The 17,233-nt window shown below is 48.3% G+C and overlaps 2 protein-coding genes across 2 annotated transcripts; both read left to right on the top strand.

Annotated features, from left to right (window-relative positions):
• Positions 1-1,093: 1,093 nt before the first annotated feature.
• LOC120973008 (uncharacterized) lies at positions 1,094-16,347 on the top strand. Its single transcript, XM_073508094.1, has 2 exons — positions 1,094-4,211; positions 15,787-16,347. The coding sequence occupies exon 1, from the start codon at positions 1,398-1,400 to the stop codon at positions 2,118-2,120; it is 723 nt and encodes a 240-aa protein (XP_073364195.1). The 5' UTR covers positions 1,094-1,397; the 3' UTR covers positions 2,121-4,211; positions 15,787-16,347.
• On the top strand, positions 6,298-6,879 carry LOC141027556 (uncharacterized). The gene has a single exon (XM_073504623.1). The coding sequence runs from the start codon at positions 6,298-6,300 to the stop codon at positions 6,877-6,879; it is 582 nt and encodes a 193-aa protein (XP_073360724.1).
• Positions 16,348-17,233: the final 886 nt, after the last annotated feature.

Below are 17,233 nucleotides of genomic sequence, written 5' to 3'. Positions count from 1 at the left end.
GTGTAGTTTCATCATGGATCTACAATTGTGTATCTTTGTTTACTTCCTAGTTGCCATGAAAAAATTGAAACTTGGGATATATGTCAAATATTTGTGCCCTTGCCCGTCAGATCCGTCCTGCATCAGATCCATGCACGAGGGGGGCGAAGGAGCCCTGCCGCCTCCGCTGGACAGGTTTCACCCGGTCACGCCCTCTAGCAGCGACAGGGGAGGGGAGGAGCAGACGGCAGGGCGCTGGGAGGTGTCTAGGGATCCATCCCGTCATAATTTTTACATGTCAAAACCATGTTTGGGGCAGTCTGTTACAAAATAGTCTAAACCGCGTATAACAGTGTATTGGCGCTGTATCTGATCGTTGGGGTCCGCCTGTTAGGGCTGACGTGGCATGTTCTTTTGCAAAAAAATCCCTCAGTTTTTATTTAATAACGCATATATCCCTTGTTTACAAGAATTAGGAGGGTCTTACCAGAAAAAATGTAATGAAAAATACACACGAGAGTGCGCCCACATGATTCGAACCCTGCCACCGAGGGGGGCGAAAGAGCCATGCCGCCGCCGCCGCTGGCCAGGATTCACCCGGTCACGCCCTCTAGCAGCGACAGGGGAGGGGAGGAGCGGACGGCAGGGCGCTGGGAGGTGTCTAGGGATCCATCCTGTCGTAATTTTTACATGTCAAAAGCATGTTTGGGGCTGTCTGTTATAAAATAGTCTAAACCGCGTATAACAGTGTATTGGCGATGTATCTGACCGTTGGGGTCCACCTGTTAGGGCTGACGTGGCATGTTCTTTTGCGGAAAACCCCTCGGTTTTTATTTAATAACACATACTCCCTTCGTCCCAAAATTATTGTCTTAAATTTGTCTAAATACGGATTTATCTAATACTAAAATATGACTTGAAATATTCGTATTTAGACAAATCTTAGACAAGAATTTTGAGAAGGAGGGAGTATATCCCTTGTTTACAAAAAATAGGAGGGTCTTACCAGAATAATTTTAACGAAAAATACGCACAAGAGTGCGCCCGACATGATTCGAACCCTGGTGCTTACAAGTGCACAAGCTTGTAGCCTAGTGGCCGCTCCGTTCCCCCCTCCCCATGCTGGCTGCCAGTCCGGCATTGGCGTCCACCCCACCCTCCTCCCGCCGGCGACCTCTCCGATCCCGGCGGCTCCCTCCCAGCGGATCTCTCTCCCTTTTGCTCCCTATGGCCTCTGGATCTCGTAGCCCCCCTCGGTCTCGTCGGCGTTCCAGCGGGAGCGGCCTATCGTCTCGGCGTTGGGGCTTTCCGGGTCGCCTGGCTCGGCGCGCTCCTCTTCGGCCGCTGGTGGTCAGGCTGTTGGCCCCGCGTCGGCGCAAGCGGAGGGCTGGCGCCGGCCGGGCCCCTCCTGCAAGGCCATGTGGCGGCGTCGTCGCGCGCTTAGGAGGCAGTACGGGGCTGGTGTCGGGGCCGGCCGCGATGCGTCGCCATCCTCCTCGGAGCGGCGTCAGATCCCGCCGGACCTGTACGGCCTTTGCTTCAGGTGCTTCGAGGACGGTCACCGGCGTCAAGACTTTACCAACGAGGCGTTATGCATCCGCTGCGGCCACGCTGGGCATGTCTCCTCCCAGTGCCTGGAGCCACGCAGCCCCATCTCTGCGGAGGAGCTACGCCGCGCGGTGATCGCCAAGGTCGCTCGCAGATCGGAGGCACCCGGACAGGCACCGACCATTCGGCGGAGGTTGTCAGAGCCTAGGCAGAGTGCGCCGGTGGCGCCGCTCTCGCCAGTTGCGCCCAGCCTCCACCCTGTGCTGTCGGGAGTGGCCTTGCCGGTGGTGTCGTCTGAGATCTGCGTGCTGCCGCGCTCGGAGGGGCTGGACGACCTCGAGCGCCGGTTACAGCTGGCGGTGGTGATGTACGTTGGCGGGGCTAGGCCGGCCGTGTCCTGCGACGACGCGGCGGTCGCGATCTCCGCGCAGCTGGGGATTCTAAGGTTCCGGTTTTCTGTCCACAAGTACCACCCGGAAGATTTCCTGGTCGTGTTCGCGGCGCATGAGTTCAGGAATAGGGCACTGACTGTCCCGGCGATTGAGCATCTCGGAGTCAAGTTCTTCATCAAGCCATGGCTCAGGCAGGCGTAGGCGGCATCGAGGCTGATGCGGGTTCAGGTTGATGTCATGATCGAGGGTGTCCCGTCCCATGCGTGGGCTCAAGAGATGGCGGCAGAGCTGCTTGGGAGTGCATGTTTGATCGAGAGCTTGGCACCGGAGATGGCCAGCAGGGAAGACATGTCGTTGTTCAAGTTGAGAGCTTGGTGTGTGGATCCTGAGGAAGTGTCGGTGTTTCGGAGGCTGTGGGTGCCGGAGCCGCCAGAGGTGGCCCCTGACCCGGCAGCAAGGCGAGCGTCGTTCCGGCAGCTCCTGGAGTATCCGGTGTTCATTCACATCGGCAGGCTGAGGGTTTTTTCGCCGCCAGATGTGGAGACGTGCATCGGGATCTGACGACGGAAGCGGGCAGAGTGGGTTGCTGGACAGCTCAAACGGTTTGTTCCAGGGAGGTGATTGGGTGGTCCAGCCATGGGCGCGCGGCATTCGAGATGACTGTGGTGCCAGCCGGCGGTTCAACGGTGCCAGTGGTGGTGGTACGCAGGGCAGATCTTACCGAGCAGCGCTGGAAGGAAGGGTGGGGCCCTCTTCTTGGAGGCTTCCACCTATCGGACCGGTCTCGTTGATGCAGGGCCGGCCCTGAGGGGGGGCAGGGGGGGCGCCCCCAAAATCCAGGGGCCCCCAACTAAGTCTAGGTAGGTTATGGGCCTACGTCAGGAAAAAAAATGAAAGGGTTGGGCGCTGGGCTTTAGTCTTTCACGTACGAGCGCAGCAAGCAGCAGGCCGATCGCCCACCCCAGCGATCGATTCAGCCCCGGCGCGTCCTTCACTTGAAAAAAAGAGCGATCTACGCGAGCCTTTCCAATTCCATCAAGGCAATCATGCAGGCACAGCTATTCGAGCCCTAAGCCGCCGCCGCCGCCCGACGTTCGTACTGGTATTGGCGTATTGCCGGCTCCTCTCTCTCCTGCGTCCTGGTAATTTCCTTCCTAATTAGCTGCTGATTTCAATTTCTAGGGCCCCCATCTGTAATTCTGTATAGGCAGTTAGGAACACGTCTAATCTAGTTTGCGGCTGATTTCAATTCCACGGACTCCCATATGCAATTCTATGTTGGCACTTGGCACACGCACTAAAGCTCGTCACTGTCAGCGAATCGACCATCAGGTAGTATATCATATTGCTGTTCCTTGATGCATAAGTCAGTACAGTTCACCAATTGAAGCAACATTTTTCTTCCAGCATTGTGTGTTATCATGTCATAAAGGAAATAAGACATATGCATCAGGTAGCGATAAAAGCAAAATAAAAAAGGCCGTGGATAAATTGGTACAATCACAACACGGAGATATGCACAAATTTCTCAGGAGTAAAATTGGTGCTTCCACTGCTTTTGATAAAGCAAGATGATGAGTTGGCGATGATTGCCATAGAGGAAGAGCAGTAACCTATTGGGAATTCAGAATATTACCAGGGAGAAGAAAATGTCGACACCAACATCGGAGGTAACAATGTAAGTGGCTTCGATCAGAATGTAAGTAATTCATCAGGTGCACACACATAGTCTGCTAGTCTTGATGAACAACATGTTCATACTCCTAATATTTATGATCCAAGCAATCGGGATAATTTTTATACTAAATCAAGAGACATTTTAGTTGAGAAAGGGCTGTGAGAGAGGAAAAAAATGGAATACCATGTAGATGGAGCAGGAAGACATTTTTCATATGCTCATTATCATAGGAAATTAAGCAATGGAGAGGAACATGATAGGAAGTGGCTAGTTTATTCAAAAGATCTCGATAAAGTTTTTTGCTTCTCTTGTAAGATCTTCTGTTGTAGTGTCTGCGATATATGGAGATTTTCGAGCATGTCAGAGAAGTTGATTGCTATTCTAATATCTCCATTGCTTATCGCATCTTATTTACTGTGCCCGTCACGGTCACATCGGCCGAAAGAAGCTTTTCGAAGTTAAAATTATTGAAGAATTATTTGAGGTCAACAATGACTCAGGAGAGGTTAAATGGCTTTCCTGCATTTTGCATCGAGAAAAAATTATTGGATGAGATTGACATCGACCCTATCATAAGTGACATTGCATCGAGGAACGTAGAAGAAAGTTTTAAGGTAATGTGTATAAATTATTTGATTCGAATACTAATTTTGAATTCATTTAATTGCTATTGATAATATTTATTATATACATATTTCATTGTTATTATTATGATGTCTATAGTAAGGGCCCCGGGTTTTAGTTTCGCCCCGGGCCCCCAAAATCTCAGGACCGACCCTGCCTTGATGGTCAAGCCAGCTGCATCGTCGCAGAGCCACAGGACCGCAGTGGGTCAGGGTCTGTCAAACGACCCAATCCGGATGGGGGAAGTGCTGCCCACAGCGGTGGAGACAGCTGGAGAGTTGGCATTGGCGGCTCAGATCAGCCCTGCGAGGATTGAGCCAGTGGAGCAGGCGCAGGTGACGACGGGCTCGGGACCCGAAGTGGTAAGGCAGATGGATTCTAGGACCGAGGATGTGGTGGTGCGGTTGGTGCTGGCCAACGAGAGAACTGCAGATGTGGACAAGGATGCGGGGCTGATCCCAGACCGGTCGTGGTAGGGCCTCTGCTGCCCGACCAGACACTACAAAGCGTTGCGGATGGGGAAGTGGGGGCCAATCCAAAGCAGACTGTGGTGGAGCCACAACTTCTGGTCCAGGCGGTGTCTTTTGCCGCAACGGATCCGGTGAGGCTTGTCGGACCAGATGCTGCAGGAGATTCGTCCCGGGGCAGGCAGGAGCCGGCGCAGGAGATCCGAGCATCCGAAGATGCCCCGGCACTGCTTTTGGAAGGCTGGACCCCAGTTTCGGAATTGATTGGTGACGCTGCTCGGGGGCTGCACCTATCTCCTCTCGGGCCAAGATCCACATCGGAGCTCGCGCAGGGGGACTAGGTCTCTCTGGCGGCAAATTTGACATTTTTGACCTATAATCGAAATCAAATCACAGAATGAACTGGTTGCGAAACTATTTCACTCCCCTGAACCTTTTGTGTAGCGCCCGCCACGCCGGCGTCACACCCTACTGTGCAACGCCTTCCAGATAGGCGCTACACGGCCAGCGTCGCACCCATATGTGCCCAAGTCAGCGTGCAGCGCCTGAGAGCTAGGCGCCACACTACACAGTGCAGCGCCTAGCTCCTGGGCGTTGCACTAGTGCAGCGCCTAGCTCCTGGGCGTTGCACTAGTGCAGCGCCTGAGAGTTAGGCGCCAAGGGTCAGCCGCGTGAAATAGTTTCACAGACAGTTCATTCTGTGATTTGATTTCGATTATAGGTCAAATTTGTCAAATTTGCCCTCTCTGGCAGCCAGGGATGCATGTGATGGGACAACGTATCATGGCCATGCAGATAACTTTTTTTGCATGGTGGAGAGCTAGTCGTGCATGAGGAGGCACGGGACGCGCATGCCACGGAGGATAGCCTATCTGCCTAGAAAAGGGCAGCACTTGGCAACATCAAATCCTTTTGCGGTGGGCTGCTTAAGAAACTAGCTCCTCCCCTCCTGAAGGAGATAGAATGTGTGAAAGGGGTGCGTGCTGGTCAGGACCCGTTCACACCTAGGCAAAACACCCGATCGGTTTGCGCAACAGGCGTGAGGAAGAGCAACATGACAGCGGCCGAGTCGGTGCTTCTTAAAGCGCTGGGCATTACTAGCGATGATCTGGCGGTCTCTGCAGACGCGCTAGGTCAGCTAAGGGCTGTCTTTGACTCGCCGGTCCAAGAGAAGCAGTTGAGGGCGATTGCGGCTATATTCGGGAAGATAATGCCAAGCAACTTGGCTTGTGAGATGGAGAGTACGGCGCTGCTGTCAGTCTAGACAGCGCGAGCTGTGGCATAGGGAGACCCCACTGTCCCTATGTCGCATGCCACAATGGAGGTAGTTTGTTGGAATGTTAGGGGACTCAACAGCCCTGCTAAGAAAAAGGCGCTTAGGGAGTTCGTTGACACGGTGCGTGTCGTGATTGTATGTATCCTGGAGTCTAAACTCGAAAGAGTTGACCAATTTAGTATTATGTAATGCTTAGGTCCATCATATGATGGCTTTTCCTATCTTCCTGCGTCGGACACGAGAGGTGGAGTCATTATTGGGTGGGATTCATCCAGAGTGATGATCTCGAACACGGTGCTCGATACTAACTTCATCACGGGCTATGTATCGCCTATGGAGGGGCCTGGGTGTTGGTTGTCGGTGGTATATGCGCCACAGGAGGATGAGCAGAAGATCATCTTCCTTGAGGAGCTTTCGGACAGAAGAATCATCTGCCCGGGACCATGGCTGGTGATTGGAGATTTCAACATGATCCTTAATGCAGCGGACAAGAGCAACAACCGGCTGGATCGCAGGATGATGGGCAAATTCAAGCGGTTTGTCGACGACAATGGTATCAAGGAGCTTTCCTTGCATGGGCGGAAATTTACTTGGAGCAATGAGCGTGAGGTGCCCACGCTCACAAAAATCGATAGAGCTTTTGTTTCGGTGGATTGGGAGTTAGATCACCCAGATTGCTTGCTACAAGCCTTGTCTACCTCGACCTCAGATCACTACCCTCTATATCTATCGCTGGAGGAACATATACAGCCACGAAAGCGCTTCAGATTCGAGCTTTTCTGGGTCAAACTTGACGAATTCTTGGACGCGGTGAAGGAAGCTTGGGTATGTGACGAGGCGATCACGGATCCCTTCCATAGATTGGACATACTGCTGCGTAACACGGCGAAGTACCTCACTGCCTGGGGCCAATGAAAGGTGGGCAATATCAAACTGCAAATTGCTTGCGCAAACTTGGTCATTCTGCGACTACTGCGCATAGGAGATTCGGCTTCTTACGGAGGGGGAGAGATGGCTGCGGGCTACTCTGAAGCATTTGGTGCTAGGGCTTGCATCCTTGGAGAGAACCATAGCAAGGCAAAGATCGCGCATCAAATGGCTTCAAGAAGGGACACGAGCACTAAACTATTTCACCTGATCGCGAACGGGAGGAAAGCAAAAAAAATCATCCCTGCAATTCAGAAAGACGGAGTAACGATAACGACCAGAAAGGGAAGGAGGAGGCTTTCTTCGACGCGTTCTCGGCTATCATGGGGAGGGATTCGGCGCGCGAGCACACAGTGGATTTGGAGTACCTGAACATTGCTGCCCTGGATCTCTCCGAGCAGGATTTGATCTTCCAGGAGGAGGAGGTTTGGAAGGTTATCAAGGAAATGCCTTCGGATAGGGCACCGGGGCCGGATGGATTCATCGGGATCTTCTTCCAAAAGGCTTGGAGCGTGGTCAAGGGAGATGTCATGGCTGCTTTGCACAAATTATTCCTGGACAACGACTGCGGCTTCGGAAGATTAAATCAAGCCCTAATCTCGCTCATTCCGAAAGCGCCAGATGCCTGCACAGTCAAAGACTTCCGCCCATCTACTTGGTTCACAGCATCCCAAAGCTTGCATCCAAACTCCTTGCAAACTGGCTGTGCAGACATATGCCTGAGCTAGTCAATGTCAACCAATCTGCATTCATAAAGGGCCGCAGTATCCATGATAATTTCCTTCTGGTCAGACAAATGGCAAGACGGTTGCATAAGAGGAAGGCAAAAGGGCTTATGTTGAAGCTTGACATATCGAAGGCGTTTGATTCGCTTTCCTGGCCGTTCCTCTTCGAAGTGCTGCGGGCCAAGGGGTTCTCGGACAGGTGGATGTGCTCTATCGTAACCCTTCTGTCTACTGCCAGCTCCCGGATTGTGGTAAATGGATGTGCTGGGGGGAAATTCAGGCATGCTTGCGGACTAAGGCAGGGCGAATCGCTCTCACCTCTGCTGTTCGTTATTGCCATGGATGTTCTTACGGCGATCATCGTCAAGGCACATGACTCGCAGATCCTGGGGAAGTTAAATGGGTGTGGACCTCTGCAGCGACTGTCACTTTATGCAGATGATGTGGTCTTATTCATCAAGCCGACCTTAGCAGACCTGTCCTTTGTTGTTGAGGCATTGAGGATTTTTGGAGAAGCATCCGGTCCCAAAGTAAACTTCACCAAGTCGTCTGCCATACTCATCAGGAGCAATGAAGAGGACGAGGCCCTGGTCTGGAGCATGGTGCCATGGCAGATCGCCAAGTTTCCGTGCAAATACTTGGGTTTGCAGCTTAGTATCAAACAACTGTCCAGGTCCGACTGGCAGCCTATTGTTCACGCGGCATTGAAGATTTTACCGGGATGGCAGAGAGGTTTGGTGACACGCCCTGGTAGGCTGATACTTGTGAACCAGGTCATGCGCGCAAGACCCACACACCACTTGATCGTGACTGAGGCACCAAAGTGGGCTTTGGAAAAGGTGGACAAAGGATGCCGAGCATTTTTTTGGGCTAGCTCCGATCACATCCACGGAGGAAAGTGCGCGGTTGCGTGGCAAAGGGTGTGCAGGCCGAAACAGATGGGAGGATTGGGAGTGATTGATCTTCATCGTCACGGTATTGCCCTTAGGATGAGGTGGGAGTGGCTGAAGAGATCTGATGACAACAGACCGTGGCAAGGCCTCAATTCTCTCGTGGACAAGGATGTAAGCTCGGCCTTCTCGAGTCTGGTCCATTGGCAGGTAGGAGACGGCACCAAGGCTCTCTTCTGGAAGGATAGATGGGTGAGGGGATCGACAGTGAAGGAGCTGGCACCCATGTTGGTGGCCAAGGTTAAAACTCAGGTTATCAACAGACGGTCGGTCAAGGATGGATTGTATTACAGGCCTGGATGAACGACATAGGTGGAGAGCTCGACACGGAGGGGCTCGCCCAGTTCATCAGGCTGTGCGAGGCAATTATGAACTTTGAGCTGCGCATGGGAGAGGAGGATAGAATGATCTGGAGGTGGAACACCGCGGGCACCTATTCGGCTGCTTCGGCATACACGATGATGTGTGAATGAGGAGTAAGATTCCAGCTTGCGGCGGCGATTTGGAAGAGCGGGGCTCCTCTCTCCTGCAAGCTCTTTATGTGGCTGGCCGTCCAATACAGGATTTGGACTTCGGATAGACGAGTACGACACGGATTGCAGGACATGATATCTCCATGTTTTTTGTGTGAGCAGGAGGAGGACACGGTGGATCACATCCTCACACATTGTGTCTATGCAAGGCAGGTCTGGTTTCAATGCTTCACCAAGGTTGAGATCCCTTTGGAGCTGATGCCAAATGGACATGAAAGGGTCGAAGACTGGTGGGTAGCTTCGAGGAAGAGGGTGCCCAAGGCACAGCGGAAGGACTTCGACACCTTTGTCATTTTGATTTGTTGGAGTTTATGGAAGCAGAGGAATGGTAGGGTTTGTGGTAGGAACAACTTGTGTAATGAACTAGAGTTGGTTAGGGACATTTTCAGGGAACGCCAATTATGGGCGCTAGCGAGAGGGAGTGGGGTGCTACATTTTTGCGAGTAGTCTCTTAGGAGGTGGTCGAGGAGAATGTAGGCACGCCTTTGGTGATGCTTGCAGCTTGTAATATCTTATAAATATGTTTCTTCCCTTCTATAAAGCTAAGGCACGCCTTTCACGTGCTCTCAAAAAAAAACCTGGTGCTTACAGCGTGAGCCCTCTTACCGCGGCGCCAACCCATAACTTGGTTTTATAGGCAGGCACAAAATATTTTATACCATGCGAAAAAACCAAAACACGCGCGCCTCCAGGTTTCGAACCCGATACAAGCCCTCCGCGGTGAGCGCTGGCCGCTGTTGCGCCATAGCGCCGTTTGTATCAATTAACACGAGTATATCTTTGTATACTTTTGACAGTTCCCTTTTTTTATACTTTTCTTCTGAATATCTTTTATCTTTTTTTTGGGATCTTGGGTATTCTTCGGGTCGTACACAGTGTGCATATCGTATATTGAAAAAGTTCTATATAGATGTCGTATATTAAAAATGTTCAATATATATATATACGACAGACGTTTTTATAACACGAAAAAGTTCATCATATATTTAAATAATACCATTTAAATATATGTATATATATAAACTGTATATTTATGTGTCCATATTTGTTATCACATATATATGTACTGTATATTTATGTGTGTCTATATATAATATATATTGTTTGTGTCTAGATTCACGTGTATACACATATATACTTCCTCCATTTTTCTAGTCCACATATAAGGTTTGATCAAAGTCAAGCTTTGTAGAGTTTGACTAACTTTATATTAAAAAATCTAAACATTCACAGTATGAAATCAATATTATCAGATGCACCATGAAACGTATGTTCATACTATATAGTTTTAGTATTGTAAATGTTCATTTTTTTATATAAATTTGGTCAAACTTTGTGCAGTTTGACTTTGACCAAATCTTATATGCGGAGTAAAAAGAAACGGAGGGAGTACTAGTTTATGAACAACACACAAAATTGTATATTTACGTGTATAATATATATTACTATATATATATATATATACTGTATATATACAGTTTATTCTCATAAAAACTATATATGTACAGTTTAGAAAAAATATACAAAAAAATATACATATATATATACACTGCATGTTTATGTGTATTGTATAATATACATAGGACCCTTCTTCATATACTGGTAACATTGAACATTGAATAAACATAGGACCCTTCTTCGTAGAATCGGAATAACACGCAAAATTGTATAATATACATAAGACCCTTTTTCAATACAACATTTTTTAAATTGACAGTGAACTTTTTAGTATGCGATGTTTTTTGTAAATACACACTGAACATTAAACATTTTTCTTATATACAATGATCTTATTTAAATATACGATGAAATTTTTCATATTATAAAAATGTTCATCATATATATATATTGAACATTCTTTTAATATACCACATATATATATACATACATATATACATACATACATATATACGAAAACTGCGTACGATCCGAAGAATACACAAGACCTGAAAAAAAGATAAAAGAAATACGAAAAAACAGATACAATAAAAGGCCATTTCAAATCCAAATTTAACAAATTAAATTTATATTCCTATCAAGAAAGTGTGTTCTATCCATTTATAAACTTTTTCCATTATTTTGGTTAATTGAAAGCTTTGCAATTAAAATATATTTTAATTACTCGTTAAAGCTTGCAAAAATCATAACTTAATATCTATAAATTCGAATAATATATGTTTCCACTATTTTACTTGTAACTAATGCAACGTTACACTGATGTTGCAATATATTTCGGAATATTACCACAAATAGTTATTCTGTTGAAATATCTAGTCTCTATTACAACAAAATGGCTGCCTCGTGCAAGAGAATTTGTTTGTCGCAATATCGGTACCATATTGCAACGCCGATGCAGTTTGTTGCAATAGTTAGCCACTTTTTTGCAACAATATTTGTAACTAATGCAACGTCATGCCGATGTTGCAATATAATTTTGAATATTGCCACAAATAGTTAGTCTGTTGAAATACCTAGTCTCTATTACAACAAAATGACTGCCCCCGCGCAACGGAATTTGTTTGTCGCAATACCGCTACCATATTGCAACGCTGATACAGTTTGTTGCAATATGAGGCATGTATTGCAACAAAGTTAGTATTTATCCCGAGGAAACTAAGTTATGGCAATATGTGCGGCCTATTACCACAACCGGAGAATATGTGGTAACATTGCGTTTTATTGCAACAAAACGTAGTTGTAGCAATAAATTTTGTTGCAATAGACCGGAATCCTTGTAGTGTAATCCAAACTAAAGTGAGTAAGTTTGGATTAGTAGTACTTTGGATCCGCACCATGTTGCATCCACTTGAATCTAATCCGTATCTCTTTCATCCACTGAAATAATAACTCATCATGATCATAAAATCATATGATGAGACTACTACATAAAACATGTACAAATACAGCGTCAATACGCAAAAAAAGGAATTTTACCAGTAGCACGAGGAGTCCAAGAGGCGCTACTGCTAGGGAGGTGTAGTAGTAGCGCCGGGTGGCGCACACACGGTACTGCTAGGGAGGTGTCGTAGTAGCGCGGGGCGGCCAAAACATGCTACTGCTATGCAGGATAGCAGTAGCGCGCGCCTCTGCTCGCGCTACTACTGGACATTAGATATAGCGTCGTACCAGTAGCCCCCCCCCCCCCCCCCCCCCCGCGCGCGCGCCACTGCTACGCGTTTAACCCGCGCTACTGCTAGGCTTTTCCCTGGGTAGTGCTCTCTCGATTCTGGAGGGCAAAGCACACATATCTGGCAGAAGTGCGGCCAGATCTGGAGGGGGAGGCGGCGGCAGCACGAAGATGCAGGCGGAGCGTGTCAGCGGGTAGGGCGCCAGATTCGTCAGCAGCGAGAACGTCATCTAGTGGCTCGAGCTCTAACCTTGCGATCCTTAGTTTTTTTAAGCATGCGTGATGTAATTTCGTTTCTTATTTCTGTAATATTTATGATTTGGTAAGGTCTTTGGCTCTGGTTACACTAGTACTCCTCCGTTCCGAAATCTAAGTCTTTTCATAAATTCCAATAAGAGACTACGTCTACCCTTAAATGGGCATGATGAGTGAATCTACCCTTAAAACTATGTTTATATACATCTGTATGTAATTTGAAATCTCTAGAAAGACTCAGAGCATCTCCAGCCGTTGGCCTCCCCAGGACGCATAAAAATCGCCCCCTGGGGGCGAGCCGGCGATTCGTTCGGCGCTGGGGGCGGTTTTGCGCCCAGTCGTCGCCCCCAGTCGCCGATTTTGGCCCACTTTTGAAGCCCTATTTCGGCGAAAAAGGCCCATATGGGCGAGAATAGGCCCATATTCGGCGTGGTTCGCCGTGGCTCGGCGTTCAATTATCAACATAAATATTTTTTTATCACATATTTCATCACAAAAAATTCAAATACTTCAACAAAATAGTTCAACAACAAATAGTTCAATACAAATTATATAGTTCAACAAATAAAAACTCATATTTCATCACACGTCGCGCCCGGTGTCGCCCTTAAGCCTCCATAGGTGCTCTATCATATCTTGCTGCAGTTGATGATGCACCTGTGGGTCTCGGATCTCCTGACGCATACTGAGGTAGGCAGTCTAGGTTGCCGGTAGCTGGTGATCAACTTGGGCAAGAGGAGCCTGCCTGTGGTATGGTTCAGTGTCAAACACTGGCTCTTCCTGCTCGCTCTCAATGATCATGTTGTGCAAGATGACACAGCAGGTCATGATCTCCCACATTTGATCTTTCGACCAGGTCTGAGCGGGGTACCGGACAACAGCAAATCGAGATTGGAGCACACCAAATGCCCGCTCGACATCCTTCTTGCAAGCCTCCTGAATCTTCGCAAACCAGGCGTTCTTGCCTCCAGGCACAGGGTTTTTGATGGTCTTCACAAATGTCGACCATCTCGGATAGATGCCATCAGCTAGATAGTACCCCTTGTTGTAGTGCTGCCCATTGATCTCGAAGTTCACCGGAGGAGAATGACCTTCAACAAGCTTGGCAAAGACAGGAGAGCACTGCAGCACGTTGATGTCATTGTGAGTTCCTGGCATACCAAAGAAGGAGTGCCAAATCCAGAGGTCCTGTGTGGCCACCGCCTCAAGTACCACACTGCAACCGCCTTTGGCGCCTTTGTACATCCCCTGCCAAGCAAATGGGCAATTCTTCCATTTCCAATGCATGCAGTCGATGCTTCCAAGCATCCCAGGAAATCCTCTTGCTGCATTCTGTGCTAGGATCCGAGCAGTGTCTTCCGCATTGGGTGTTCTCAAGTATTGCGGTCCAAACACTGCCACAACTGCCCGACAGAACTTGTAGAAACACTCTATGCTGGTGGACTCGGCCATCCGCCCATAGTCGTCCTGTGAGTCATCGGGAGCTCCGTATGCAAGCATCCTCATCGTTGTCGTGCATTTCTGGATGGAGGTGAATCCAAGTTTGCCGGTGCAATCCATCTTGCATTTGAAGTAGTTGTCGAACTCCCGGATGGAATTCACAATCCTGAGGAAAAGCTTTCTGCTCATCTGATAACGGCGCCGAAATGTTCTGCCGCCGTGAAGTGGAGCATCGGCGAAGTAGTCGGAGTAGAGCATGCAGTAGCCTTCGAGACGATGCCGGTTCTTTGCTTTCACCCGCCCCGGCGCCGAGCCACCTCGCCACGGCTTTTCATTGCTCGCCAGCAGCTGGGCGAGGGTGGCGAGCACCATGAGATGCTCTTCTTCCTGGACGTCGGCCTCGGCTTCCTCCTCCAGCAGCGCGGCGAGCACTTCCTCGTCATCCGAGTCCATCGCCGAGGCAGGCAAATCGCTGAACACCTTGCGCGTGGTGGGCATGCACCCGCCGCTAAACTGCCCCTCCTCGGCCGGAAACGGCGGCCGGAAACACCCAGCTGGTGTCGGAGGGGCCGCCGCGGCGAACCTCTGCTATTTTTCCGGCGGGGAATGGCTATCTACCGGTGAAGGGCGGCGGGGCGGCGCCGGGATATACCTAGTGGCGGCCGAGAGCGCGGGGGGTGGGAGGCGAGTCGGGGAAGAAAATCTTGACTTTTCCCCTGACGGCGTGGGCCAGCCGCGCTTTTCCCTTGCGCCGGAGCCCCCAAGCGCCCCCCAGCGTGCCGGGTTCGGCCTGCGGCCGCCGGGCGGAAAAAAGGGCCGAACCGGCGCTTTTCGTCGTCCTGGGGGCGCGACTGGGCCGTTTTTTTGGCGCCGGCGCCGAAAAAGTCGTCTGGGGGGCTTGTTGGGGGTGCGGCTGGATTTGCTCTTATATTTAGGAACTTAGAGAGTATGTGATTAGCTTTTCATGGGCATGATTTTTTCTTCTTCTTATTTCTGTGATGTCCATTTTTCTTGAGAAAATCAATGTTAGTTGTGATCATCGATGAGTACTTTTGCTGGTCTTTGATTTCTGTTGAGGTGTCTCCTTTTGAATTTCACTCCAGTTACAGAAAATTGTTCGTAAACCAGTGAGAGTTTGTGATGTCTTGAGGAATCCATTTAACTTTGATAGTCGATGCTTCATCCTGCTGGAACTTAATAATGGTTTTGATGGTCTGTTCTCGATGTGCTAATCAAAGGCTAATAATTATTTCATTTGAGTAGGGTATAAAGTTTGAATTCGTACCACTGATTGCAGGGACCTGAGTGGGAAAGAATGTTGTACTATTTTGATTCATGTAACTGTTGACATTTTTCTAAAGAACGCCTCATGAAGTGTGTTCGTGCCTTTCTGTGCAATTAAACAAAAAGAAAAGTTTAGCCAATTTCCCATGATTAATCTGTTCATTTCGGTGGATAACTAAGCTGCTGAAGAAATAAATTTCCCCATTGCCAAGTCCTTGTAAATTAAATTGGCTATAATTAGCATAACTGTCGGCAGGTGTGCCTTCATTGGTTTGGATTTGGATAATTAGCTGATTACCTTTTGATAGCTGTGTTATAGCTAGCATGATGCTATAACAAATGTGTTTTAGTTTCTGCTTCTGCTGTGTAGTTATGGCATATCCTAGTCATATACTGCAGAATTTATGTTAATGTGTTTTAGTTTTTGCTTGTGCTGTGTAGTTATGGCATGTCCTAGTCATATACAGTAAAAAAAATTGCGGGTGATATACAGTATAATTTATGTTAATGTGTTTCCTTCATTATCTGGAAACACTGGGGTTGTTTCTCATGCAAATGTATGTTTATGTGATTATTCGCAGACTACAAATAGGCACTCCAAAAGGAGATGCAGTTTAATCCCAATCGCAAGAGTGCTCTACAGCATACGTCGACAAGAGAGATGACTCAGTGATTAACCCAGCTGGCTGGTTAACCGCATCCGTAAATGAAGATGCAATCTGTTGTTTGTGTTCTTGAGCAGCTTTGGGAGGAGGAATTAGCAAGGATGAGCGGCAGTGGCAATATGTTTGCGTGAGTGAGATGCCATGTGGTTTCGTAAGTGAGCACTGGGCATGTCTGATGTAAACCAGGTGTTGATTAAAGAGACCATAGTGCTTTAACATAAGAGATCTTGGCACAAATTACCTATCCTGGACTTTGTCCGTGTGGTGCTGAGGAATAAAATGTCACCACTTGTTCATTAACATTCACAAAACATGTTGATTGTTGGATGTTACATTGTCTAAGCATGATGGTTGGATTCCAAGTAACTAAATTGGGTGCTACTGGATAGAGTTCAGTTCATTCATGTGTGCGTCAAAATTAATGGTAAAGTGTAGCACCTGCCAGGATTCCTTCAACTGTTCCCACGAGCGGGTCATGAGCTTGGCACAGAGAGAGAGCTTGCTGGCACCACATACCACGTCTACAGTATAATATCTAAAATTGACGGACAGATCCGAGTGAACAGTATAATATCTACAGTAACTCATCCTACGGTAACTCGTCCACAGTGGTCATCTACAGTACCACATCTACAGTACTACCTACAGTGCTTTCTGCTGGAGTGTTCGATCTAGTCCGCCCCTCCTGCATCCAACGGCTGGGTGCCCACCAGTTACGGCGTGACTGGCAGAGGCCAGTCACTGGATCCCAGCCCCTAGCGTATGTTGGAACATTGTCAGGGCTGGTCCAAGTGCTAGATTCCGTACCTAAAGCAGCCTCCTTTCTGCCTCGATACGCGCTGCAGTGCAGCGATATGAGGGGACAACGCGCTAGAATACCGGGGAAGCTCGAATCCTCATAGAACGCCAACGACCAGAATAAAGGCCTACCTGATGCTTGGCCGTCATTGGCATTTTTCGACTCAAACAGCAACTTCAACTGGCCGACCCAAATGAACGACGATTTTGTCTTTTTTTCCGTTTGGGTTGTTCGCCCGCTAGGTGTCCGCCTGTTTTAGGATTTGAGTCGGCAGTGCGCTCAACGCGCCGACCCATATTTGTCCGCGTGGCCGGCTAGCCGCCGGTTTTTAACAAATATGCACACAGTTTGCATATTTTGAAAAGCATAGTTCCACAATCAAAATAAAATATAGCAAAGTTTTACAATCCCAATAAAAATTAAATTATCTTTAAAAAAATACATCTATTGGTTGCCAACATGATCCCACATATGCTCTACCAAATCATCTTGCAACTGAATATGAGTTTTCCAATCACGCATTTCATAATGAAATTGGGTGAACTGTGCAAACGATGCCACTCC

Source organism: Aegilops tauschii, chromosome 1 (assembly GCF_002575655.3).
Source record: "Aegilops tauschii subsp. strangulata cultivar AL8/78 chromosome 1, Aet v6.0, whole genome shotgun sequence".
In the NCBI taxonomy this organism is placed as follows: domain Eukaryota; kingdom Viridiplantae; phylum Streptophyta; class Magnoliopsida; order Poales; family Poaceae; genus Aegilops; species Aegilops tauschii.
The sequence above is the reverse complement of the archived record's forward strand: the minus strand, read 5'-3'. Positions and strand labels throughout refer to the sequence as shown.

What these genes read in the sequence shown, in the direction of transcription:
- LOC120973008 (XM_073508094.1), top strand. Translation starts at nt 1,398, where the DNA reads ATGTGGCGGCGTCGTCGCGCGCTTAGGAGGCAGTACGGGGCTGGTGTC.
- LOC141027556 (XM_073504623.1), top strand. Translation starts at nt 6,298, where the DNA reads ATGGAGGGGCCTGGGTGTTGGTTGTCGGTGGTATATGCGCCACAGGAG.